Source organism: Polyodon spathula, chromosome 17, assembly GCF_017654505.1.
Source record: "Polyodon spathula isolate WHYD16114869_AA chromosome 17, ASM1765450v1, whole genome shotgun sequence".
NCBI lineage: Eukaryota > Metazoa > Chordata > Actinopteri > Acipenseriformes > Polyodontidae > Polyodon > Polyodon spathula.
The window spans coordinates 8546240-8573329 of record NC_054550.1 but is presented as its reverse complement, the minus strand read 5'-3'; the positions used below and the strand labels follow the sequence as shown (position 1 = coordinate 8573329).

At 38.7% G+C, this 27090-nt stretch overlaps 1 protein-coding gene across 2 annotated transcripts; it reads right to left on the bottom strand.

Annotated features, from left to right (window-relative positions):
- Positions 1-718: 718 nt before the first annotated feature.
- Positions 719-25993, bottom strand: LOC121329526 (caprin-1-like). 2 transcript variants are annotated; one of them, XM_041275126.1, is made up of 19 exons: positions 25845-25992; positions 24622-24795; positions 20436-20498; positions 19487-19573; positions 18107-18345; positions 15101-15183; positions 13977-14126; positions 13828-13880; positions 13246-13329; positions 12690-12866; positions 12236-12344; positions 11778-11839; positions 11327-11437; positions 8419-8568; positions 6042-6195; positions 5505-5705; positions 5166-5272; positions 4875-4935; positions 719-1897 (listed from the first exon to the last, which is right to left on the bottom strand). In XM_041275126.1, the coding sequence occupies exons 2-19, from the start codon at positions 24793-24795 to the stop codon at positions 1833-1835; spliced, it is 2130 nt and encodes a 709-aa protein (XP_041131060.1). In that variant the 5' UTR covers positions 25845-25992; the 3' UTR covers positions 719-1832. The 2 variants fall into 2 exon arrangements, with proteins under 2 accessions (XP_041131060.1, XP_041131061.1); XM_041275127.1 differs by lacking the exon at positions 4875-4935 and having other exon boundaries at positions 25845-25993.
- Between the last annotated feature and the right edge of the window lie 1097 nt (positions 25994-27090).

Genomic DNA, 27090 nt, shown 5'->3' with positions numbered 1-27090 from the left:
TGTAGTTAAGGTGTAAATTGCTTTTTCAATATAGTTGACAATCAATTGTGGATGAACCCAAACTGAAAGTTTCCATGAGGTTACAACACTACAATATTGATTGTGCAACATTTCTGCCTCTATACAGTCTCTAAAGAGTAAAGGTCCTATATTGTACCTGTTTGCATTTGCAAAAAGCTTCTGGTAAAACATATATATATATATATATATATATATATATATATATATATATATATATATATGTGGATTTCAAATAAACAACATACATTTCAATTTCTACAAAAACATTTTTATTTCTTGTTCATCACAGGCCTACAACTAGTTAGTCCAAAATCAATGACAATATGATATTTATGTTCGTCCATAGAATTAATATGTGTAGTACACATCATTGCACAACTACATTCCTTAAAGGCTTTGATGGAAGCCAAACTGGCGGTTTTGAACTGTTTGCCTCGTCCTTTCCTCTTCGAGCGATGGCATACTTCAGCACCAGAGAAGCCAGGTTAGGATGGAGAGGGGAAGACTCTTTTCTCTTCGGTCCTAGCGATCTGAGTTTCAACTCCGAGGCTAAGACAAATTGTCCGTACACCACACCTGGCAATATATATATATATATATATATATATATATATATATATATATATATATATATATATATAAAAACAGCTGATAAGGAGTGGGGTGCAAGCATTAATTACTTAGTCAATGTTCCTCCTTAAAGAAGATGAGCTTTTTTTATTTCCTACACAAGCATTGGCATGTTTTAGCTTTTCCAGAACTGTAAAATGCTTAATCAGAATCCTAAGGTAAAACTGTAAGAAACAAAGTCAAGTATACAAAGTTTTGGCTAGTGCCATCCTCAGTGTCTAGATACCGTTTCTCAATGTGTACACTGAAGGCAGCACCAGCCAAAGCATGGGTCCACTTGACTTAGTTTCTTATAGTTTTACATTATATTTGACTTGTATAACAGCATGGAGGAGAGCTTTTTTCAGTAGCAGGTATGCAAGTAAGGAGTTACAAAACTAAAAGGAATGAGATTTCGGGACACCCTGGTTCCCAATATCTTCCTGCACACATATGAAAAAGACTATTGTATTGACATGAAACTATAGTTCATATACCTCTGTAATTCTTTCTTTAAATTGTTTACAGTATAGTTGAACGATATTTTTATTATTTTAAATGTTTGGCTTTCAGGCTCAAGAAAACGTCTGTGAATATGTTGGCTTGTGTGGTTTTCACTGGACATCTTCACTAGGCAACCTCACAGCACCTGGTTGCCTGAAAAAGATTGTAGACTACATGCACCTGGAATCTTTGCATCAAACACAGCATTTGGGCATGTGAATCTGCTTTGTGTATTGAGGGCCATCACATACAGAAGGTGTTCGTATAACAAAGAAAAGAGCTTGTTTGTGTGTGCCTGGTTTACCTAAATCATGCATTTCCAATGTCCTTGACAGGAGGGAGGGGGGAGCCAATTTTGATGAACTCCCATATAATATGCAGCCACCTCTTATGTCCACCTTCCAACTCCTTTAAACCTAAAATGCACCAAGATTCCTGGTTGAGATTAAGGCTTCTGATACGCAGGCACTGGCCAATTTAAGTGGATGTAAATATTCTGGTACGATAGCAAAGGGGGAGTTTAGATTTGAAGATGGCCACAGAGAAAGCTTTGGTGGTTGGATTGTTGACATCTCAGATAGAGTATGTAAATCACTGCTGAAGTTTGTTTTTCATGACACTGGCTGTCAAATACAGGGGTAGAGAGTGAAGTGGGGGGGTGGGGGGGGGGGGAGTATTTCAGGTATTGACGTGGAGGGTTAATTTGCTTGCTGAGCTGTCATGTGTGGAATTCCTCGGGTGGGTCTCAACGAACCTCCACGACCTGCAAATCAAACAAAGACATGTTACCATGGGGGCTGGGGACACTGGTTAGCTGCACCTTTATCCAAATACTCCCACTGGACCAGCAGCAAAGCATGATGACCAGCAAATTCAATGGCTTACAAATGCTTAGTAACCTGCACTGGGCGTGACAAGAAGCAAAAGCATTTCCTCCAAAATAAACAAATGCTGTATTATACTGACAATCAATATATCCACCCAACAATGAGCTTTTATATAACAAGTCATTACATCAACTGGTAGTAGCAGCCACCAAAAACTAAAAATATACAGTTTCCCCAAAATACAATTTACAATTTCTATGTCTCACATTTAGTTTTAACTTGAGACTACTAGAAACAAACAAGGTGTTAAGTACTGGCTAGTTGTGAAAAAACATGATCAGCTGTATAGTTTACTTCTACAGATCTCTTATTTTTCCCCCAATACTCATGATACTTGTGCATCCAAAATGAATGATTAGAGGGGTTTGGGGCATGAATACAAACTAAATAACCTGAACAGAACTTTTTTTTTTTTTTTCATCTTCAGATACAAGTATGGACTGCAGTTCAGAAACACAGAAATTTGTAACAGCCTGTCCTGGATAATGTAACCAAAATGGTTACAATATGTGGTGCAAGGTCAAACACCTTTTTACACAAAAGCAATTCATCTAAACATTATGAGGAGGGTCAAACAAAGCAGACTGTGTTCTGGCTTCAGTTACAATGAAACCAGATGCATGTACACTCCCCCTTAATATATTTAGTGTGCAGTTTGATTTTTTTTATTGTGTTATGTATTAACTGTACTGTATGTATTAACTGTCCCTTTCCTCTTCGACAGGGAATCACTTAAACAAGAACACCATTGGTAACCACCTTTACACAGTAATTTAAATCATCTTTAATACAGTTTGGATGACATCAGTCTCAGCGTCAGCTCAAACCAAGAAACAATTTGTAACCAGCTAAAGAATATTAAGGGAACAACCGGTTTATGAGAGTGACTGTACAGGTTTGACTCCATATACAAGAGCTCATTTAGGTCAGTTTGCTCTAGCTAAGTGAAGTGACACAGCTACCCTTTTGGGTGAAGGCGAGAGAGAAAATATAAATGTCTCATGTCTGAAGACGGTCACCATTAACCAGAGTAAAGTTTAATAATTTATGTCCAGGTTTACTGGACTCCAGTTAAACTTGACCAGGACTTAACCCTTCCATGCATGGCACCCTCATATGGGGCAGTTTAATATCTATCGATTTAAAAAAAAAAAAAAAAAAATACCCACACCACTAGTCTTAGAGATATGGAAAACACAAATGCAGGACAGCTGCATATGAGGATTCTATTTCTTCCCATTATAAAAGCAATGAAATAAATTAATACAGTGCTCCCTCGCTATAAGGCTCTCTATTATGACTCACCTTGGATAGCACGCTCCTACAGCATGTCCCCCAATTCTCTATACTAGCAATTCATACACTTTCTACAGTAAACAGTACAGGTCTTCAAACTGTAAACCACTTCAGTCTAACCTCCATTTGACACAGTATCTGAACTGAAGAAAAGCTAGGCTGGCACTTTAACAGACATCTTTTTCAGCATTTGCTAAATAAATATTAGGCCTATTACATGGTTCTTTCCTAATGTCTTTAGTTTTTTTTTTGCTGTGACAGGAGCTGCAGCTTTCTCCAGATGACACACTTCAGCCTAACCTGGGGAGAGCCTATTCCCTCTTCCCCTCGCACTTTTGTTTGCTCGTCTGTTGCTTCAAATTGCCAACCACCGTTTAGCCAGCCTATTTACTACTGTTTAAAAACTTCCACTTTAAATGATCCACAAGTCAGAATGTTACTTTTACTTTTTTTTTTTTTTTTTTTTTTTTTAAATATAGCATTGATTGCACTGCTTTATGCACTGTTAATTCACAGAAAGTTACATTTTTGCTTCATTATGTGCATTAGGAGAGGGAGTTACTTTATTTTGTATTTTAGTCAGATGTGTCCTGTTGCACAACCCCCCCCCCCCTCCCTCCCCAAGAGACCCATCTTATAGCAAGGGAGCACTGTGTATTCTGGTGTTCAAAACTACTTAAATATTTTATGCATTAAGCTTAATCTTCCAACTGTCATTTAGACAGGCCCAACAAACACCTTTCTGCAAACGCTGCTTGCTTCAAATGCAGGCCAGAGCAACTGAACAAAGCGCCAGAAAGCAGAGTCACCCCCAATTCCAGTGAAATCTTACTCTTATTTGATGCTGTGCAGACCCCCAGTTGTACTACTAATACATGCACAACACTTGTGTATGATTTACCTGGAAATGAAGTGTGCATAGCCCCAAAGCAGAACAGGGACACAATGAAAAGAAACAGGAGTAGCAGACAGCAGGTAATGCAACACATCTTTATTGAAACTTTCTCTCCAGAAGCAACATCAATGTACAAACTGAGAAACTTGCAGGAGCTTTTCTTTTCACGCAAAAAAAAAAGCTTGTAAAATCCTAAACGAATGTAATATTGGCAAAATATTTATCAAAATACTCCCAGGATTTAGGACCAGCAGTGGCAGAAGTTTGTGTTTTATTTTTTTACAAAAAAATAAATTAATGAAATCTTTCAAGTTTACAGGAATATCCGTTTCAAAACACAGGCTTGCTTAAAATCCTGATGCAAGATGACTATTTCAGCTTGGCGCATTTATTCATTAAAACGTAGTTAAGATTTGTCTTAATCAAATCAAAAGCAAGCTTACTCTGATTAAATTGCAAGTTCATTTTTTAAAATCACTGATGAGAGACTTCAACAAAAACAGTGTGGGTAGGGGCAAATGCATTCATATTGAAAACTTGTTTAGGTGTGGCCTATCAGTATACAGTAAGGTTTTAGTATTCATCGCTTCCCCCCCCCCACTAGGGCCGAGTGGCCCATTTCCAGTCCGAAAGCCTTTAGGAACGCATCACTTGAGCATTACCTCGAGAGCAACCTCGAGGACCCTGGCCAGCTCCCCGCTTGTAGTTCTGTTGGTATCCATCCTGGGAAGATATAAAATGCTCCATCACCAATTGTCCACATATTGGCCTATACCTACAGATAACTGGTTGAAGTGACTTATTTGCACAACAATTTGCTTCCAATAGCATGATCCTATGCATTACAACCAAACTATTTTGAAGACCAAGATACTGCAGAACCCTTTAAATGGGACACAGGGAGGCTGGGGATGAACTACTGAACACATAGCAGAGGTACTCTGTATCCTTACCCGTTGGTAGCTGCTGTTGGAGTAGTCACGAGGTGCGTTAAACTGGGATTGCCCATAGCCACTGTTCGGAGTGTTGGAGAAAGGAGGACGGTAGTTGTCATATCCACCTAAAACAATTTAAAGTCAGATTAACGTTTAAGATGGTGCCACTTCTACAAATGCAAAAATATTACCTGAACAGACACAAGAGCATTTAACCCTGTGCAGAAAGTCCCAAGCTGATTTGACTGGATTAACCACAATTTCACTCATCACACTGGTGCTACAAACACTTGAATAAGAATTCAGTTAGAGGCAGCAAAGTGTAAACAGAATACAACAGTGTGTGAGAAGACATACCTCTGAAGCCATTTGAAGGTCCCCGGTAGCCATTGAGCATGCCACGAGAGTTGCGGGGTCCGCCCCGGGACATGGCCCGACTGTTGTAGAAGGACTGGCCGGGACGCGGGAAGCCGCTACCCTGCTGAGGCTGTTGGGATAGCTGCTGATGGCCACCTGTGGCTGGGATGGTTTGGTCTTGTGTATGGAAACTGCCGACCACTAGAGGAAAGGCAGTTAAGCATATTAAACTGGCCAGGAAAATTAGACTGCTATAAAACTGAAATGTAAGAAGTTTAATCATTTGCATTTACAAAAACACATACTTGTGCAAGACTTTAGTAGCATTGTTACTATGAAAAAATTACAACCTGTTTTACACCTGTACTCCGTATCTACGACATTATCCAAAAAAAAAAAAAAAAAAAAAAAAAAAAAAAAAAAAGGCTTTTTGAACCCTGGACCCCCCCCACCCCCTCTTTTTTCCATGATATTAGTATCACCCCTCCCCTCTAGGGGGGGGGGGGGGGGGGGAGAGGTGGAGAGAGGCATCAATACCAGATTGCAGCTGCTCCTGCTGTAGCTCTGGCTGCTCCACCTGGTGTGCAGTCTGGCTGCTGAAGCCCTGGCTGTAACTGCTTGGGTATTGGCTTGGCTGTTTCAGTGCTTCTGCCTCAATGGCAGGAGGAACAGGTGCATTCATATTAAACACCTGGGTACAAAGGGGGGGAAAAAAAAATAAGTGTTGAAAGATTGAACATAAGGCTCTGTCATTAAACCCAGACACTTTAGATAAGTGCTGCATCAAGCTCTTTTGAAGTCTGCAGATTGCCGTCTCACAATCACAACATGCAAAAATCGAGGGTGTTCAACAGCTTCAATAGCCCTCTCTAGTTCCAAAAAGTAAAACAAAACAAAAAACAAAACAAAAAAAAAAGCATTGACACATTTATTTGGTTTAAGCTACTGGCATTAGATAACCAATCCACAATAGGATACATCAACTAAATTGGAAGAAGCACCATTTAGACACCTTGATGAAACAAAGATGGGAAATGCAGGGTTTAGTGGAGAAGTTAACAATGCAATTTAATATTAGAGTACCTAGTGGGTGTAACATCTCCTAATGCTGAAGTTACCTAGGGATGCGATCAGCAATAATGGAGTCCTACATGCACAATTAAATTGCTCCCAGGTGCTAAAGACTAAGTGTGCGCCAATAAAGATTCTTACCTTTATGGTTATCTACCGATAATCGGCTGATTGCGATAGGGTACCGATAACAGATAGGCTATAGTGCAGGTAAGCCATTGTAAACTACTAGAGTAAGGCCTATATTTAGAGTTTTATAATTATAAATGTTAAATGAACAGATAATGTTTACTTGTTGCATTTCAGAAAATGAATACGAACGTAGTATATTGTGCGCTTGACAGCAATTTAAAGTTCTTACTTCAGTCAAACTCTTTGTATATGTACTAATAAACACTTCTGTAGAAAAAAGTGACATTAACATTGCGTATTACGACTTCTACGTATACTGTACAGGAGAAATGTAGCATACACCGTCAACTACAACGTTTGTTAAATTCTTTAAGCACGCTACTTAAATGCAGCACAACAGTTGACTTTTTAAAAAAAGTTCATATTAATTCAATTACAATATTCAGTCAAACTTGATTTGTACTTGACAGCAGTAATCAATTTCTGCTTCAAAATGCCACCAAATACACCCACAACCAATGCAGATTAAGACTTACAAAAAGACAAATTAAGTACATGTGTAAACAATAATACTCACCCCTCGCTATACTACGGATTTGGACAGAAATGCACTAACTGTGCATGCCTTAGCTACACTATACATGTGGTTTCACTTAGAAACACTTAGTTTTATTTTGTACTGCACATCAAAACTAAAAAACACAGAACAAAGAATTAATATCATACTGTTAACATATACACATGCATAGCAGAATAACACAAAGCAAATTAAATATCTACTTGAAGTGGTTTAAGCAAAACGTCAGCTCCTTAGCAACAAGCCTCCTTATGTAATGGGAATGGATTCTTTCAATGCAGTGGTTTGGGCATATAAGAAAGCAGGGCGAAAGACTCACGAAATGAACTGGAGACTTAAGTTGATGAGAAGCAAAATTACCCTCTGCACTATGAATTAAAACAGCGTGCTGCTTTTCATACAAAGAGAAAAAGTGGGTTGCGTAGTTGATTTATATTGGACCCCAACGCCCTTGATTAACAGGGAGTAGTGGTACAGTATTTGTTATTAGCCCATTTTCTATGGGGCTCGCTATATCTAATCCGTCGATATATAGGGGATTTGTATTGGACCCCAACACCCTCAATATCTAATGGGTGGTGTAATAATCCAGCAGGTATGCGCTAACTAAGAGGACTTGTTTTGACAGTGTTGAGCAGTGCAGTGAACACACCAGAGTCTTAAATACTTGAGACCTTTCTAGCTTTAAAAAAAGTACTGCATATTCTACTCTGTTCCTCATTGGGATTTAATGTAGCAAAGTCTGTTCTGCTGCACATAACTCAGCTATCCTATTGCCTTCAGGATAGATTAAAAAAACAAAAATACAAACACAGCTGTTTTGAGCACTGGGAAAAGCCGATCGGCAATTGTGCTTTTGTTCCCTTATACCAGTGCCATGCCGACAGGCAACAGATTATCTCTGCACCCATACAACTTTCCACATTCAAATCTATAGAAATGAAACCTTTACTACTGAATAGGTCGTTTCTCAGTGAACAACTCTTAACTGCTAGGTCTTGAGTATGGAATGGATCTTAAGGAGTTCAATTTATGTGTAGGGGGGGTGACCATTTAATTCACACAATCTGGTTATTTGTATACCAGTAAATCAATTGGTTACAAGTAAAAATGTAATTGGCACAAGTTGCTTACCGTCTGCATGGACTGGAAAGGAGCGGCGTTGACGTTTATCCCGCTGCTGTGGAGGGGTTTGCTGGACACAGCCTGAAATACCTGGGGCTGGGACGCAGCAGGAAGTGCTGAAGAAGCTGCGGGCTGCTCGGAGGCCAAGGACATTGAAGCCTAGAGATCAAGAATCACACAACTCTGGTACAGTAATCACTTTCCTTTTAAATACAGCAAAGAACAGGAGCTCCTTTATAACAAAGCTCTTCCTACAGTTCCACTTCCAACAAACCTACCTTCATGTCCACTCAGGTAGATCAAAGGCTACAGACCATACCAAGTTTCAGGACAAGATACACATACAAAAAAAGAAAGGATAGAGATATAGGGCTAGGCTGTCCATTAATTGCAGTCAACCATTTTAATCTTTGTTTAAATCACATATTTGGATTGATAATTACTGCATCAATTTCATTCATTATTTATTACCGATATTACCAATACCATCCAAAAAAACAGCATAAAGCGCTACGTTTTCCTATTTCTAGATCAGTGGTCCTCAAACTTTGTATTGGTGTCCCCTTTCACACAGCAAGTCTGAGTGCGACCCCCTTATGAAAACTAAATTGTCTTTATTTAACACCATTTTAAATGCTACATTTATAACCCTAGTGTTTACAATTAATGTATCTTCTCACTGCTTTGAAAGCAAGACAAACTTAGTTATATGCAGAAAAGTTCAATTTGAAAAAAAAGTTAATTCACCATAAGCAGAAATCAGACAGTGGGATGGATGACGTAGTTTCTTTGACAAGAAGTTGTACTCTTGGCACTGTTAGAAAGGGTGCATCTGATGTCAAGCCAGTTTTGGGATTCTCTACTGTGAGAAAGCAGGAGAATCCACTCTCGCATTCATAGGTAGTGGAAAACAGCAGAAGGACCCACGGGGCCATTTCAGCCACCAGGGGGTATATTCACTGGCAACTTATCAGAACTGGTTTAGAGGTAGCTGTGTGAATTTTGCTTTCACAATCATTGATTGTTTATAAAAAAAAAAAAAAAAAAAACAGTTCCTTTGTATTACAACATCCATCACAGCATTAAAGGCACATTGGCAATGTCTTTGCAGCTAGGACTTGACAATGGATTCTGCAAAGAGTGTCAATCACATTAGGTGACACGCATCTTATCTTCTGCTGAAAGCCAGACCGCGCATCCATCATCATGGCTGGAGAATAGTCTTTACACAGATTTTTCCACTCAATGGCAATGCTTTCGAGAAAGGAATTCACCTTATTGAAAATGTCTTGCGCTTTTGTGGTTTTCAAGTTTGTTTTTCACAGAAGAATTCCTCCTTAATGCTTGGGGACGTTAACATACGAAGACTATCAATTGCACGCAGTTAGTAACACCGGTAGTTTGGTCAAATTGCAGGCCGAACATACCAAATAGTGTTTACTTTCAAGCACAACTTGGTCTTTGATATCTTAAAACCTCTCACATATCCTGCATTCCACAGTATCATTTGGACAACGAAAGCATTTTTGGCAGTATCATTGCCAAGCATAAAACGACAATGTCTTTGCATGCAGGCAGAACAAGCTCCTCATCTATCGCATGCGGCTTCTTGGCACAGGCGATTCATAGCGACAGCATAAGAGGCCTCCACAGCTGAGGATGTTTGCGGTCGGAAACGTCCATCTGTAAATAAAGCCTGGCTTTCTTTGTTGCTTCTCTGAATTTAAAAATAAACTCCACATTTTGATTTTTATGCCCAGGGTGTCTAGGTTCAAGATGTCGCTGCAGTTTGCACGGTTTCATTGACTCAGACAAAACTTTGCAAAATGATGCACTGCAGTTTCTCAATAGCAGAGGCAACGATGCTAGTAAAACCATATTTAATATAAAGAATCTACTTGCGGTTTTAGCAAGACATGGCGATTGTTTGGCAGAAAGTATGTGTGCCTCTGTGTCTGACTTGGTATTACATTACGATTTTTTTTGCAGATTTCAGAGCTCCGACTGATCTGCAGTTCAATGCAGCTCTTCAGCTTCTGAACCGTCAAGCCCTCTAATGTTCAGTCCTGCCGTCTGTCTCAAGACAAACCACGTGCACCGTACTACAATCTCCAGAGTCGGTAAAGTGGTGATAACTTGTTCAAATTTTTTTGTTTGGAAACAAAATCGCTGCATTATACATTTACAGTGCATCAAATAAATACACTACATTGCGTCGAAAGGAGTGCAAGTAAATTTATATAAATATATGAGCGCGCGACAGCTATCAGCTGCGCTTTGCTTCGTGCATGTACTGGCAACCCCCCATGCAATAACCTTGCGACCCTGTTTGAGAACCCCTGTTCTAGATCATATTTGTTGGTCCCTCATCAGTTTTACATTTACACAAAAGCATCTGTTAAACTGAATCAACTATTAAAACACAACAGTTTAGTACTCACCTTGCTGCATTTAAAATGCAACTTTCACCGTTTCATTACTCTACTTGAAATCGCCTAAGTCACTGAGAAATGGTATAGAACTGTAAATCATATTGTTTAAAACACATTTGGTTAATGAAAAGAGCTACAATTCTGTTAACAGGGCTGCAGTCGGAGGCTATCCAATTTGACACAGCAGTGGTTATAGTATCATACTTGGCTTGATTCATGGGTTTGCAGCGTTCCTGAATTTCTGAAAAAGAGCATTCTGTTGAAAGACAGGTTTCACTTGTTTTTGTCTGTAGCAGAATTACTACTAGAAAGTGCATTTTGAGTAGAAAAAGCATGTTCAGCACGCACGTCAAGACAGGAGTGTGATTGATGTGTGTTAAAATCAATGCTTTAAAATTGCAGAAGTTAACTGCTCTTAATTGGACAGCCATATTTTATTTATATCTCATTTCACCAGTACTGTAAAACCAATTTAAAATCATTACTTGAATGGGGTCCATGGCTTCTGTCTGTGGGTGGGGGTCCGTCGTGAGGGAAGTCTGGTACAAGGGTTGAGATGTAGAGAAAGCTTCAGGCACTGGGGAGACCATAGGGACCTAAGGGAACAGTGAAGGAAATACGCGCTTGTGAGGGGTCAGTGTTCATATTGAGACCAATTAATGGATTTACAAAAAGTAGCAGTTCTAGCTTCTACTGCATAAAAACTGTATTTACTATGTTTATGCTATCAGTTCAATTAAAAAAAAATCCTCACACCACCAACTGCAGCAATTTCAAACCTCACTACTGTGGACAGAGACATTTGAGATAGTCAAGATATGCCAGTTCCCATCAGATAGCATACTGCAAAATTAGTATGGCTCCGACATGGAGTACCATGTGTATAACACAAAAAGTTGGTTAGGTCAGAGAGTATGCCATCAAGTAAACCCTTACCTGTGTGACTTCTGGCTGTACAGGTACTGTGTTGGGTTGTGACAGTCTGGATTCAGCATGAACTGCAGAACAATTTATAAAACAAACTTGAAGCGTGTGCTAGACAGCAGCAAAATAAAATGCCAATAGCTGCAACAAGCAATCTGTTTATTTACTTTGTTCCCCAATTTCACTGCTAGATTACACTTTGGTTTTAACTTGAAGTGTGAATGTACTTCTTGCTTTAAAAAAGTAAAATCTGCTATCGTTATGTATTAAATATATAAATTTAGGCCAGGTCAGTTATGTTTAAGTAAACATAATGTGACCATTCATAAACATTAACAGATTTACTCAACACAAGGTCAAAATATATTGACAATAATCTACCTGGTGCACCCCACCCAGACATCTCATCTTGCACCATGTAGTGCACAATGAAATGCAGCAACTACTTGAATACTGCTAAAAGCACTTACCTGGAGGACAGACCATTTGTGGCATATCAATGCTCTGTGCGGTCTTCATGGGCTGTGCAGAAACAATTGCTGGGTCCATGGCCTGACTCTCATACTCCAGCATTGAATCCTTGAACAAAAGCAAGACATTTACACATTTGTGAAACATAAAAAAACAGGTGCATGCATGTATTTAAATCCTCTGAGTTTTAAAAGAAGCTATCCTTCAAATAATTCCAACACATGGAGTCTAAAACAAGGCTATTGAGACTACTGGAATTTAACAGTTCTGCAGTCACTACCCAATACTATAGCTCAGAAAGACTTAAATATTAAATGGTCAAGGGGTTTCCCCAAGCTCACTTACAAGAATTAGGAATGAAAACCTCAGACATGTAACAACTGTGAGGTTCATGAACCTTAAAACTGCAGTATATATTTCAAATCCATCAAGACTATCAGATGAGGAACTCACTTGCATGAAGTTGTAGGGGCCCTGCATTTGTGCCATGAGGTCCTGTACCCTCAGTTTTCTGACAACTGGGTCTGCAGAGGCTGTAGGTGTCACTGGGTTCAGTGCGTGGGGCTCTGCAGCAGCGACAACAGGAGGGGCTGATTGCACAGGGGACTGCTGCCGAATAGCACTAACAACCTGGAGAGGTTCGAGTAAAGAAATGTATTACCTAGTCAAGAACACGAGAGGTATGCTGTCAATCTTAATACATGGCCAGCTGGGAATTGTACGGCCTTCAATGTTAAGCTAGGGAATTAAAGACAGGGAACCAAGTCGCACACAAATAAACCTAGAGCGCATCTTGATTGCAACAATTGCATACTGCATTCTAAGGCGGGCAAAAATAACACGGACAGACGGGAAAACTGCAGAACGATCCATGTCAAAAAAGGTCAACAGTTAAGCGTGTGACAAATTAACTCTTGGAGGCATGGTTTATAACCAATGCTGTCAAGCTAATGTGCAGCAGGGATGAAGTCAATTTTTAACTGCAAAACAATCTTTTCTTGGCCGTTACCTCTGAATCTGTGCTCCACTCATCTCCTTGTTCTTTGTCACTGCTGCCGTAAGCAGCGTCTGACATGAACTGTCTGTTCACAAACTGCAGACAGAAAACAAGTTCTGGTCAATAAACACATTTGTATGGCTGACCCACTATGGTGTTGGTGGATGAAATATTTCTGCAAGGAGTCATACAGCTTTAATCACTAGTTCACTAAAAGCAGATAATTACTGCAGACAAACAGATTGTTTAAGCAGTAAAAATGCAAGCGGATCACCAATGACAAAGAAAATGACTCCACTGCATAGCAGCATTTGTGAACTGTTACAGTTTAAGAAAAGATATTGCTCTCAATCTAATGGGAGCATTAAAATTGAAAGATTGGATGACAGACTAAGTCAATATATTGGTTTCTAGTGAACCTCTAAAAATAAGCAGTTTTGCAACAGCTAGGACCAGACTAAAAATCACACATTGAGAATTTCTATAGACATCCTAAAATACCCAGTCCTCGACAGCAACAATGGTTAAGGCACATTCTCAATGTATAGAGGGCTCTAAAGGATGGTGCACTTCAGTAAAATCAAGTGTATTTACTTCTGTTTGTTCCACTTCACTGGGTTCGGTGTATTCTTCAGAAACTTCACTTTCTGGAATAAAAAGAGATTTTATTTCCTACAAACTGACAAGCCACGTCTTTAGATAAGTTCCTGTAGTCTTTGTCATTGTAACCCTTTGATCATTACCTGGCTCTGCATGCTGCTCCTCCGCCTCAGGGGTCTCCGCAACTGCCAGCTGTTGCTCTTCCTCCTCACACACTCCATTTTGGTGCGCGTGGGCACTGTCGAAGTAGCCACTCTGGAGAACCTTATCAAGAGTCCCCTTCAGTGCCTTGTCTGTTGAGAGAATAGGCATCAACGGAAGCTGACAAGCATAGGAGCACATTGAAGCTTAGGCAAGATGTGATACCTAAATCCTCATTAGAAAACCAGCCAAGGCAAAATAAATAAATAAAAATAAAAAAACACATTGATAAGGTTCAGATGGATCTAGGCTGGTCAATGCTGAATTTGTCCAGAGGTGCTAAAAGAAAATCAAAGGGCTGTGAGGTCTTACCATCCATTTAACCTGGACTACTGCAAGGCCAAGAACCAAAAATTAAAAACAGCAGTGCTAGATTTCAGTTCAATGATTCCATTGGCCAGACTGACTCTCTTGAGAGAACGGTCTTCCAAGACTAATGTGCAAGGCTGTCGGTGTTACTGCAGCGCTGCTGTCACCTACAAAATTCTAAACAGGCAGTTTCAGTACAGGCTCATCTCTGGCTGCTGAAGGCAGGAAACTGGAAGACTGCCCAGCTGCCGAATCAGGAGAGCAGGCCTACATTCAGCACAAACACAGAATGCAGCACCATCACTCAGCCCGTGCTGCAAAGAATAGGCACACTCCCTTTGCAATCCATTTCCATTCCATGCTTGAACAGCAGAATCTCTCCAATCAAAATCATGGTTTCAAGATAGTGGGCATTACTTGTCCAACAGTCAATACTGTCCACCCCCGTTCTAAAGTAATTTACAGAACATGACTTTTACAATATATTGTTACATAATCCGAGTTTCTCAAAATAGTTTGGATTCTTCCAAGCAGGTGGTTAGTATTTAACTAAATTTCAAATTATACAACTCCCCCTGCCCACTAGCACAAGTACTTAACATGCCTATCGACCTTACTACATGTGGTACCCAGTTTTACAGATTGGTCAAAAGTGATTTAAAACAAATTGTTTGGAGTTTAAATCTGAATTCCTGATCAAAAGCCAATCTCCATGTGCAGAAGCTATAAACAGCTCAGTTTTGGAGCGGTAACTTACATGTTGTTCCTGCTACAGCCTTGTCCTTTGCCTCCAGCAGGTCCCAGTAGTGCAGGGTTGCCTGGTTGTACTGCTCACTCAACCTTCCAAAAGAAAAAAGCTCAAGCTTAGGAAACATTTTTGCAATATGGGAATTAGTTACCCAATACATTTCAAGCACGGTTTGATAAAATATGTTAGTCCAAGTTAAGATTTTAGTATTCAGACCTAAAGTTGCCAACATTAAGTGTTGCAAAATTAACAATTTGAATGCTAAAGTTTTCTGAGCAGCCTAAAATTTCAGCCCTGGATGAAACTGTGTGTGTGTGTGGTGGTGGGGGAACAACGCACAACTAAATTTCTTGTCCAAGGGACAAAAAGCCGGAACAAACACACCCCCCTCCCCCCTTTCGTCATACAAAACAGTAGAATACAGACTTGTATGATTTCAGTCACTAAATTCTTCAAGATACCCAAAATATTCCCTGTGCCCCCACCTCACCAAATGTATAACATACTTTAAAGGAAATGTTCCTTTCAGTGCAGTTTGGAACACATTTGCTAGTAAATTTAGCATACTAATATAAACAAGCAATACTTGAGTTATTCAAATATAAAATATAGCTTCTGCTTCTTCTCTCTCCCCCTTTATAAACTCCTGATGTACAGGGGTTTTAGTTTGTTGCAGATAAAGAAATGACTGCCAACTATTACTGCTGCTTTGTGGAATTCTGATTTGACATTTTCAGTTTTGTAACTGCTGAACCTCAGATTGTTTTTGTATAACCCGTCAAGTTTGTTTGCATGCATTTTGGGAGAAAATTAAATGCAACTTACAGTAGGCTACCAAATTCTTTTTTTTTTTTTTTTTTTTTTTTTTTAAAACTGTGCACAACATTACAGCTACACCCCCCCCCCCCATTTGTTAGCCACTTGCTGTCAAACATTGTGTAGTATAACTTCAACCTATACAGTAGAAAAAAAAGCCTCTGCAATGTCAACTACAATGTTTGTTAAATTTTCATTTTATGCACACACTGCTTAAAACACAGCCCAACTTAGATTGTTCACTTAAATAAGAAACAAAGACATCATGAAAACATCCGGTTACAAACTTCTGTCAAACTTGAATTTCATACAAAACAAGACGGCACAGTAATCAAGCCCAGCTTCAAAATGCCACGTAATACTCCTGCAACCAATGCGGATTAAGATAAACAGAGCAAGATAAATTCCCACTTAACGTTTGAGAGCCCACAACTCCTTGGAAGTTAGGGAGATTGTTGTCATTGCTGCTGTAGTCTTGGTTTTCAAAAAGTGCTTTTCAGCTAAACTGTTTACGTTCAAGGATTTGCTCAAGTGAGCGACTGAGGAGGACCCAAGGTCTTTGCCAAGCTCCCAAAGAGAGAGACGGAGCAGAGATATCGCAGAGGCAGCTTTGTAACTAACCGTGCATCGATGCAGCATTTTGAGCAATGCCTAGTTAATACTATTTTCTTACAAGTAATAAAATACCCCTACATTTAGTAAATTTTTCACAGCCTGAAACCAACTACAAAGCATTACTTAGGGTGAATGGTCGTCTGGTAACTGTATAGGCTACATGTACTCTAAACTACGAACAACAATAATCAGCAACTAAACTATGAATGTTTTAGGATTCAACTTATTTATTTTTTGTTAAAAACCAAGGAAAGTATTCTACTTGCAGTTCACGGTTTGATTTCATGTAGCATCAAGTCTGTTCTGCTGCACACAACTTGCTATCCTATTTTGTTTTCAGATATTTAAAGAATTTCAAACACCGCTATTTTGAGACGTACTCACTGCATTTTGGTTATACATTACAAAGCACTGAGAAAATGAGTGCCTGTTCCTGTGCAAATGGTCAGGTGCACCTGACCAAACATTTAATTCTGCATTGGAAGAAAATCAAGCATGAATAATCTCTGTACATTTATAACAAAAAAAAAAAATCTGATAAAATAAAAACTGCAGATTGTGTCCCCCCCCCCCTTATATCAGTGACAGGTTGATAGAATACAGATTACACAGTGTAACTTTTTTCGTGGGTAGTAAGTGTTATTTCCTAATTGCTTATGCCTCAAAAGTATAGAAAATGGCTGTTATTCCCCACAAACTTTGCTTTTGTGACCAGGACGGTGATATTTCAAAATATCACTATTTCCAATGGGAAAACGGGCAAAGTGTGTCTTTTCGTTCACAAAGTCAGAAAAAAACATATGAATCCAAATTAACATGTACTTATACTAAAGTAATACAAAAATGACTACAAAAGATTTAGAAAAGAGTAGTTATTCGAGATTTACAATTATACTATTACAGTATAATCGTAAATCTCGAAAAACTACTCGCTTCTAAATCTTTTGTAGTCATTTTTGTATTACTTTAGTATAAATACATGTTAATTTGGATCCATATGTTGTTTTTTTCTGACTGTCAGAAGACTCATTTGCCTGTTTTCCCATTGGAAATAGTGATATTTTGAAATATCACCGTCCTCGTCACAAAAGCAAAGTTTGTGGGGAATAACAGCCATTTTCTATACTTTTGAGGCATAAGCAATTAGGAAATAACACTTACTACCCAGGAACAAAAATTGTGTTACATAGTGTTATTAGTGCATCCTGAATACACATTGCCATGGGAGTTACAGTACTTAACTGTACAGAACCTTAAGCATTTAATTTATATTAAACACTTGTCAATCTTGATGTTTTAATAGCTTCACTAAACGATAAATTGTGCATGTCCTATAAATTGTGGGATGTAAACACTTTAAATGTTTGGGTGTATGTGCTAGACTTTCACAATTCAGGTTTTCAGAAGTGTTTTTCTACAGAAAAAAAAAAAAAAAAAAAAACTATTTGTCCAACAGGCAAAGTAGAACGGCAAAACTTGTCCCTCACACAAATCTTGTCGTCCTGGGCATTGGTCAATACAAATTGCACACCCCGGATACATGACTATAGATGTACAGATGGGGGCATGTTTTGGCCTCAGTACCTAAGATTTTGGTCACGCTCAGGTCCCACCAGTTTGTAGAACTCGTCGAGGGCTGTTAGGTCATCGTCTGTCAGTAGGGGGGTGCCATTCAGACCCTGCTTGAGTTCGTTGCGCACGGTCTCCTCACCCAGCTTGTCCAGCATGAACTGCAGCTCCAGCACAGCCTTGAGACGCCGCTGCTCTGCCTCCTCCCGCTGCAGCTGCTCTCGACGTGCTGCCTTCTTCACAGCCTTCTGGATCTGCAGAGCACACAGGTGACACTTACAGGACAACGGCACAACCTACGCTACAAATTTCAACAGCAGCCTCTCAATTACAGCTATGGCCAGAAGCTTTGCTTCACTCTATATATACCCAACTTCATAAAGTTTAATGAAACCTGCTGAATGTTACGTTAATAAATTGAATTACATACCGCTTTGAAGTTTTCCCATATAAAAGGAAACTGACAAATTGAAAAATGTGACATTTCAAAACCTAACATGAAATACTAGTATGGCTTCCGGTAGACTCTTGTAAAATCATTCAGTAGTTTGATTACTTGATAAATAAGATTTAAATGTTCATAGCTTTTTTTCCCCCACTCTCAATCATAAAATTCTATGTGATGCAAACTTCCGGACATAGCTCTAGATACAGGGCAGATGCGCGTTTTAGATCTACACGTTTAAAAGACTACCACAGCAAACACTATTCTAGATTTACTGGGGATCCTAATTTAAAGAAACACACACACAAAAAAAAACATTTGCAAAATGTCTTTAGCACAGAATTAGAGACTTGCACAGGACAGAGTCAGGTTACATTCTGGTGTTTTGAAGGCTTTCAGAAAGTCATACATAATTCAACTTGTCTGAAAAGATGTTATGGAAGATGAATACATTGAAGATAAACATGATCTATTTGGACTACTGTGACAACATCTGCTCCAACCACGAGACCCACTAGTCTTACAAATCTCTCCCCATCACTGGCAACAACAATTGCTTGTCCAAAAAAAAAAACTGAATCAAGACAGTTCTACTGCACATGTGAAAAGACTAGAGCGTTCCATTTCATTGTCAGCATGGTTAAATCTGCAGTTACTGATCAGCACTAACTCAGTAGAGTCGATTTCACTCAGCATCTACCAATTTAAGAAACTAACCACGTGTTACATCTTCTGTTCTACTGTGTAGCCCAGTTACCAAATGTCTTTACAGAGACTGAAGACTAGTAAGCGATCCATAAATGACACTTCACTGTGGAAAACACATTAAGGTACTTTAACTGACCACTGTAGTTGTGCTTAATTTCATAATCATTTCACCAATGCTGAAGTGAACACTACTAGGAGCAAAGGATTTTCCTAATTTCAGTGAAGTGGTCTGCCATACTCACATCTTGGCCTAAAGCCAGGAAGCCCTTCTGCAGTTCCCGAGCAAAGTCCAAATTATTCACCACTTCCTGGAACTTGGATACTGCCTCCTAGATCAGGAAAGTTTCAGGAGGGGGGGAGAAAGTTAACCAAGTAGTATATTATTGGAAAATTGTAAACACTGGTAGTTTTATGTATAGCTTTGCTTAACTTCTTCACAGAAAGCTACACTCAATGTGAACTGCATGTGTAAATAGTGCTTCTGGATCTTTATGCAAACAGGAGGGTTGGCTTTCGATTTAGATTGTTAAGCATGAATTAACATTTCTCAAAATGAACACACCACACACATGCAATCAACATTCGTTACAAAAGAAACATGGCATGAATACAGGTAATTAAAACCACATGAACCAATAGTGTTGAATTCATTATGAATTTGCAGCTGTTACTCTGATGTGTTACCTTTGCATGAAAGCATCAAACATCAGCTTTGATTTTCATGGATATTAAAAAAGGGATAGTGCTAGAACAAACTGACACCAAAATAATTTAACAAGTCTGTGAAAGTTACTTATTTCCACTGCTCAAGTGCATTACAACACATTTGGTCAAAAGACATTCCTCAGAGAATACAACATAGGATTGTATAGAACTTGTAGGCTCTACCATCAAAAAACATGTCAGAGGCTCATTTGAACCCTGTTATCAAGGGGAGTGTCATTGCGTTACACATTTATGACAACACTTATGATGGAGAAAAGGTTTCCAGAGTAGGTGTGGATGCAAAACAGCTGTGTAACTAACCCACTGTGGGACCAGATCTGTAAAAATGCCTGACTTTAGAACTAGTTTGTATATGACCTAGACAACACATTTTCAAGCTTTAAAAAAGGACCCCCTCCCCCCCAAAATCCATAAATAAAATCTAAAGAGTCAGGTAAATCTGAAGTCAGGTTTTATTCTACTAACCAACTGGTCTTGATTGAGACATTCTCCACCGTTCACCTTTGCCTGGTAGTCATCAAGCTTCCCCTGAAATAAAAATAAAAAGCAAATTTGTGATGTGCAGTAGCGTAATAATTGGTCTCCAATAAATTACAGTACATCTATATTCCCCCCCCCCCCCCCCTGTAAACTACTTTAAAAAGTTACCTTGAACAGGTAATGCCCGTTTGATAATTAAAGACGAATTACTGATTATTTGACACATTTGGAAAGAACACGTCTCACAGGTAACTAAAATTAGTTGTACAGGAAACTCTGAAATTGCTCAAAAATGACAATTGGGGTTTAAAATTCCCACAAATCTCCCCAAACACTACAGTATTTTCATTTTCATGTAAAGTAGGAGGCTAGAAATCCCAAGTAGAAGAAAGGGGGATATCGGGGACTCCCCCAGCATGGGTGCAGGTGGCAACCCACCCCCGAAAACGAATCAGGGTTTTGCAGGGGTCTAAAACTGAATATCCTGGGCCTAAATATGTGCTTTAATAGGTACTCAAAACAAGCGTAATATTGTTCATGACTTTAGGCGTAGAGATTAAGTAAATTTTACATATGGTCTATGAAAATTACAAAATAAATTTAGTTATATTAGAACTTCAGGTCAGCGAGGGTGTCCTCGGCTCACCGCAAACCAGCGACCTCGGGGGTCTGGCCAGGCACCTGTGCGCTTGCCTGTAAGCTGCCCAGAGCTGCGTTGTCCTCCGACGCTGTAGCTCTGGGTGGCTGCATGGCGAGTCTTCAGTGTGTAAAGATGCAGGTGGCTGACAGCACACGCTTCAGAGGACAGCATGTGTTGGTCTTCACCACTCCCGAGTTAGCGCAAGGATGGTAGCGGTGATCTGAACCTAAAAATAATTGGACACGACAATCAGGGAGAAAATAATTGGTGACAACTATTTAAAAAAAAAAAAAAAAAAAAAAAAAAAAGAGAATACTGCTTAGTCAGCCGACTCCTCCATAAAATCTCCCCTTGCTTTGGTGAAAATGAAATTCTGATCCAACCCAGACACTGCAGGTCACCCATGGGTACCCAACCCAATGCAGGAAATTCAGTCACATCATAGCCTTTGGTTCAACTCCTGGGTACTTTACCAAGAATGCACAGAGAAGTATTTACCAACAAGAGAATAGTTTACAGTTAACACAGGAACTTCGTAAGAAGCATTTGGAACAGAGGGAGACTGCTGAGCACGTACCCACAGCTGAAGCTGGCAATCCCACTAAGAGCCACAAGCAACGCCAATGCCAGGTTGGCAAGTGCAAAAAAAAAAAAAAAATGAAACTTCAGGCAGCTGTGCCCTGTGCAGAAAGGTGGCATGCAGAAGCGCATTATCTGTATTGACTGAATAGCTTTAGACTCAAGGTAAAGGAATACCAGTCAAGAAATAAATAGCTAGACTTTTTTTATATAACTTCTTGTGCTGTGCGCTTCTGTAAAATGTTTTCTTGCAAGTTTATCTAGGTTTCAGCTGCTTTTGCACATCTGATAACAAAGATTGCTGCTGAAGTAAAAAAAAAAATTTATTGCTATTTGTTTTATAAGCATGTATGTTGTAAACTGGTGTCTGTTCAGAGGTTTTACATTTTCTTGTTTTGATTTGCAAAATGTTCATATACCTCTCAGGGTTCTCCCCAGGAATTCTGTACAATTGTGCAGCATAACATTGTAGCTGGGAGCACTTAAAACTGAAAAATGAACTTGCCTTACCTTAAATATATAATACAACAAAGAATTTGAATAATGTGTTGTCTTTCATTGACTATCTGGTTAAGCTTCATGTTCTACATTTTCTTTTTCATTACTGTTTTTTTATTATGGTAAATTACCATGCTTATTTAGGAACAATACGATTTGAGGGGGAAGACAACATAGGCTTATTGGAGTAAAAAAAAAAAAAGTAAACTATTTCCTTTTTAGCTTAATTATTGAGCTTACTGCTACATTTAAATTGTTAAAGTTAAGGTTTCAGGGCATTTTGTTAATGAGCGTTTGTTTTTCGCGATTCTACATTTAAATGCAACTGTTCATTTCAACCTTTTGACAAGTTACAAGTAAAGTTCATTTGGTAAATTTATTTAAATCAATTTAATTTGTTTTTTTTTACACACACACACACACACACACACACACACACACACACACACACACACACACACCAGTACCCACACACATTTGGTCACCATGGTAACTGTTGCATGAAACAGAATGCCTGTTGGGATCCAGGGTTATGGTACTGCAATTTGCTTGTTAATTTATATTAACTAAGGTTGCACTTTTAATAAGTCTACCATTTAGGATAGCATTTTAAAAATCTCTGGTAGGGCTGCATGACCTAAAAAAACCAAACAAAAAACACTTATAGGGTTTTGCACTGTAGTTTTAACAGGGTCACTATACAAGTCAGATGATCCATTCCAGTTATATTCCAACGGTTGCCAAACATTTAGTTAAATGAAATATGAGTATCAGACCAGTACAGAAAGAGTTATTAAAGGGGGTGGGGGTAACTTGATCAGAATCTGCAGCTGCCATTGATGACGGCCAGGAAAACTAAAAAACTCAGCCATTGTTTAAGTAGGAAATTCCAAAAGCAACAATGAAAACTGAGAAATTTGTTAATTGTGAAATTAATTCGTAAGAGAGGCGAAAAGTCCAATTACAAAAATGCAAAAGCAGCACATACCTGAAGATCAGTCTACAAATTTTCCCTAGGAACACTACAATACTGCCTCCCCTGATCTAACGCTGTGCGCATGCACAAAGTTCTGTGCATGCGCAGTTAGCAAAAAGACACTTTCGGTTAAGACACCAGGCCGCCATGTTAGCTTCCCAGTCCATGTGCAGACTAGGGAAACGGTGCAGTAAGAAACTATCCAATTATATTACATAACATTAAAAAAGTATTAATAAACATGTACATAAATCGAACACGTGTTCCTTTGGTTTTATGCGCGTGTTAATCGCCATTTTAAAGCATTTTAACTTTCGTTTTCGAACACGGAAACGACACAGCCGAAGACAACAGGAACAATACAACCGGACTCACAAGGCCTTAGAAGTTAACAGGGATAACACTCGCAATTTCAAATAAAAAATTCACACAAACACCGTTTTTGGATCTTTATAACCCTTTAAGGGTAGGCTAAAGTTGAAAAAAAATAAAATTACTCCCGTTTGGGAAAAAAATAAATTTACACATTAAATATTTCGCATTTCCAAAAAGACTTGCAAATTCGTGAATTAAGGGAAAACTAACTGCTTATCAAATCCACTTTGCTGACAAAGCAATCTAAAATTAGATTACTGTACATTCGACAGACAAAAGGCACTAATTGTGTTAAACTATGTAAACATCAACAACTGCAATTTTAAACAGTTTCAAAGCATTTGCTTAATTATCTCGTTCTATAAAACGAGGCAATTACGTTGAAAATTAAATGTTTAAAATACGCTTGAAAAGGCGGCTTCTAGTGTCCCCATTCCTTCCCAAAAATACATATCGGGTAACATCGATACAGTAGGCCTCTGCCAGTACTGAAGAAAAGTCCCATTTAAACATCAAATTTAACCAGGGCCACATTTTAAGCATGTTGCATATACAAAGTGGATTCTAAAGTGGAATTGTTGGGAAGCAGTACAATTGTTGCTTTTCGATCATTCCCAGTGCCCTATAGAGATCGACCGTGAACTTGTCACTAAAGAATCTGCAAAATCCAGTTTGGCCGAGAGAGAGCCAGTTCGAAGTAAACACTGCTCTCCCCTCTCAAAATACAATATCTAATTCGAGAAGACTGCTGCAACTCCATTTCTAAACCCGGAGGCAAGTGTGTGTGGTGTGTGTGTTTTTTTTTTTTTTTTTTTTTTTTTTTTTTTAAACTGATCTGGATGTTTTGTAAACAGAGAATGCCAATTTCTGTTACATGCAATAACTCCGAAACAAAACTGCCGAGTAGCTAGTATTTTCTTAGTCAGGAAACTAGAACTGTTACAAGTAAATTGGGAAGATACATTATGTTGAATCCTCACGACTGCCACAGATCTATACTATGAACAATATGTTCAGACCCCAGCCACACTGACAGACGGACCACCTGCACTCTCCACCAAGCCAACTATACCACCCCCTCTCGGGTGGAAATGCTATATTACCTTCTTCTTTTCCAGGTTTCGGACTTTCTTTTCAATGACACCCAGCACCTGCTTGATTGTCTCCGACTGGGCACCGGACTGGAACTGGGCTGACACGGGCAGCGAGCCAGGAACGGACCCCACCTCTGGACTGGCCGCCTGAGCCATGCTGCTGCTGATAGTCGCTGAGGGCATCTGGAGGAGGCAAGAGAACAAAACTTTTAGTTTGGAAACAAAGAAGCAAAAAGACCATACTTAAGGACATACACTTAACTAGTCTAGACGTTATGGTACTGTGTATGAGCATCTAGAAATACAGTTCTGTAGCAACAGTGCGGCAGCAATGCAGCGTTTGAAGTGTGTAAACACACATCTTGTAAAAAGGGTGGTGGTGGGGGCTTATACTGTAGCTTTGTTGTGGTCCTCGATTCCAGCCTTCAAGGCCAGTTTGGGTGAACGGGCCAAAGACCTGTATGGCTACCAACTGGATTACTGCAGGGCAATTAGGATGACATGATACCACAGTGTTATATGATGCCAAACAAAGCTCTCCTTCACGTAGGAAACAGTGGCTGCTACGATGAAGATTAAAAGCCACAATTAAAAATACACATTGTCAACAGTATGAAGTGTTGACATGATAGAACATGTACGATCCTACACATCTTGTACATCTTCTACACACACACTGGCACATATTTTACACTAACGGCAGTGGGAAGCGGAGGAAAAAAAAAACCTCAGAAAATCAGCAATGATTAACACCAAAGTTAGACAAAGAGTAGAAATCTGATTTTCAAAAGGGGGGCTTTGAAGGGAGTTCAAGTGATAATTTTAGAAATAATATACGATTGGTTAAAACGTATTTAAAAAGGGGTATTGTACCAGCTTTAACGGGTGATTGGGCACATAAGCAACAGTTTCCGGATAAGTTATCAATTTAATCTAAGTATATTATTTTTAACAGCCGTTAAACTCTCTTTCAATTAAATACACCCCCCCCCCTCCCCCTCCTTTCTCGTTCATTCTTCGTTCTGTACAGACAGTTAAGCCGTTACACTGGAAACAGAAACCGGCTATCAGTAACATCACAATTTGAGTATAAAGCAAGTATGTTTACAACAATTCCTAATTGTGCTTGGCGTGTTGAAGCTCAAAAAAAAAAAAAAAAAAAAATGTCAATGCAGCAATAGATTACATTTGTCGCATTTTTTAAAAGGAGTTATGATACAGAAATCACTCACCGTTCAGTGTGTATAAATCCTCAAGGGAAAAAAAGAGATTGCTTTCAGGGTTAAAAATGCTTTGTTTATATTTATGTTATGTTTCTAAAAAATTAATTGGGATCCGCCCCGCCGGCCGCACCGACAACTGAGAAAGACCAAGCGCTGGAAAAAACACTTTATATGGAGAAAGGGCCCCACTGGGGCTGCCCGCAGAGATGCCAGCTTTAAAATAGAAAAAAAAAAAAGAATTACTACAATTATAGAAAATAGCAGAAATGTACTGATTCCTTCACTAGATAGTGTTTCGCAACACATTTTTATTTTTATTTTGCTTCTATCATTACATTGGACATTGGTTTAAAAGGAACATCCTCAGTTCAAGGTGTTTTTTGTTTTTTTTAAAGCGGCCTTGTAGTAAACAGGGAACATGCAGAGTCGGGAACTTTTGTTTGCACCCTGGTAAATTTCCATATTGGCACCGTGCTTTGATAATAATAATAATATGCATGCACACAATAACTTGACAGTGCATTTCCAATGGCGTTGATGAAATATTTAATGCGCTTTTTTATTTCCCAAGTAAAGCTTTGACATTCACAGATAAATTATGTCTAAACCGTTAAACAAACAAACAAAATACACTGTATATTAAATATCGTTAACTAATTGTCTTTTTATGGTTTTGTTTTTTTGAAACATAACATACACATTATTTAGGAAGTCGAACGTTTGCCTAATGCGTGTTTTTTTTATTTTTTTATTATTATTATTATAAAGATGCTTTTGTCTTGAAATAGTTTAAAACTAGCCCTATTGTCTAATGTATGTGATGTATGACATCAATATCGGTTACAACAATACAAAATTAATTTCCCGAAGTTCCTTATGAGCTAACATGCAATATTCTTAAAAAAAAAAAAAACAAAAAACCTGGTGAAACACGTTTTTATACTTTTTTTTTTTTTTTTTTTTTAAAGGTTGTGTTTATTGAGCTGCATATCTCCATAGGAAAGCGCTCGTGTAAATCTCAGTATAACTAATAATAATAATAATAATAATAATAATAATAATAATAATAATAATAACATTAAAGAACAAGCACCTTGTACCTGCCAATTACTCCAAAAGTAAAAAAAAAAAAAAAAACGCATTACAAACTATTTAACGACTAGAAGATTCGGTCATGATTCCACCCGTGCGTTCTGTAAAAATGACGTTGAAGATGCTGCCAATCTTTTTCACCATTGCATGATACACACAAGAT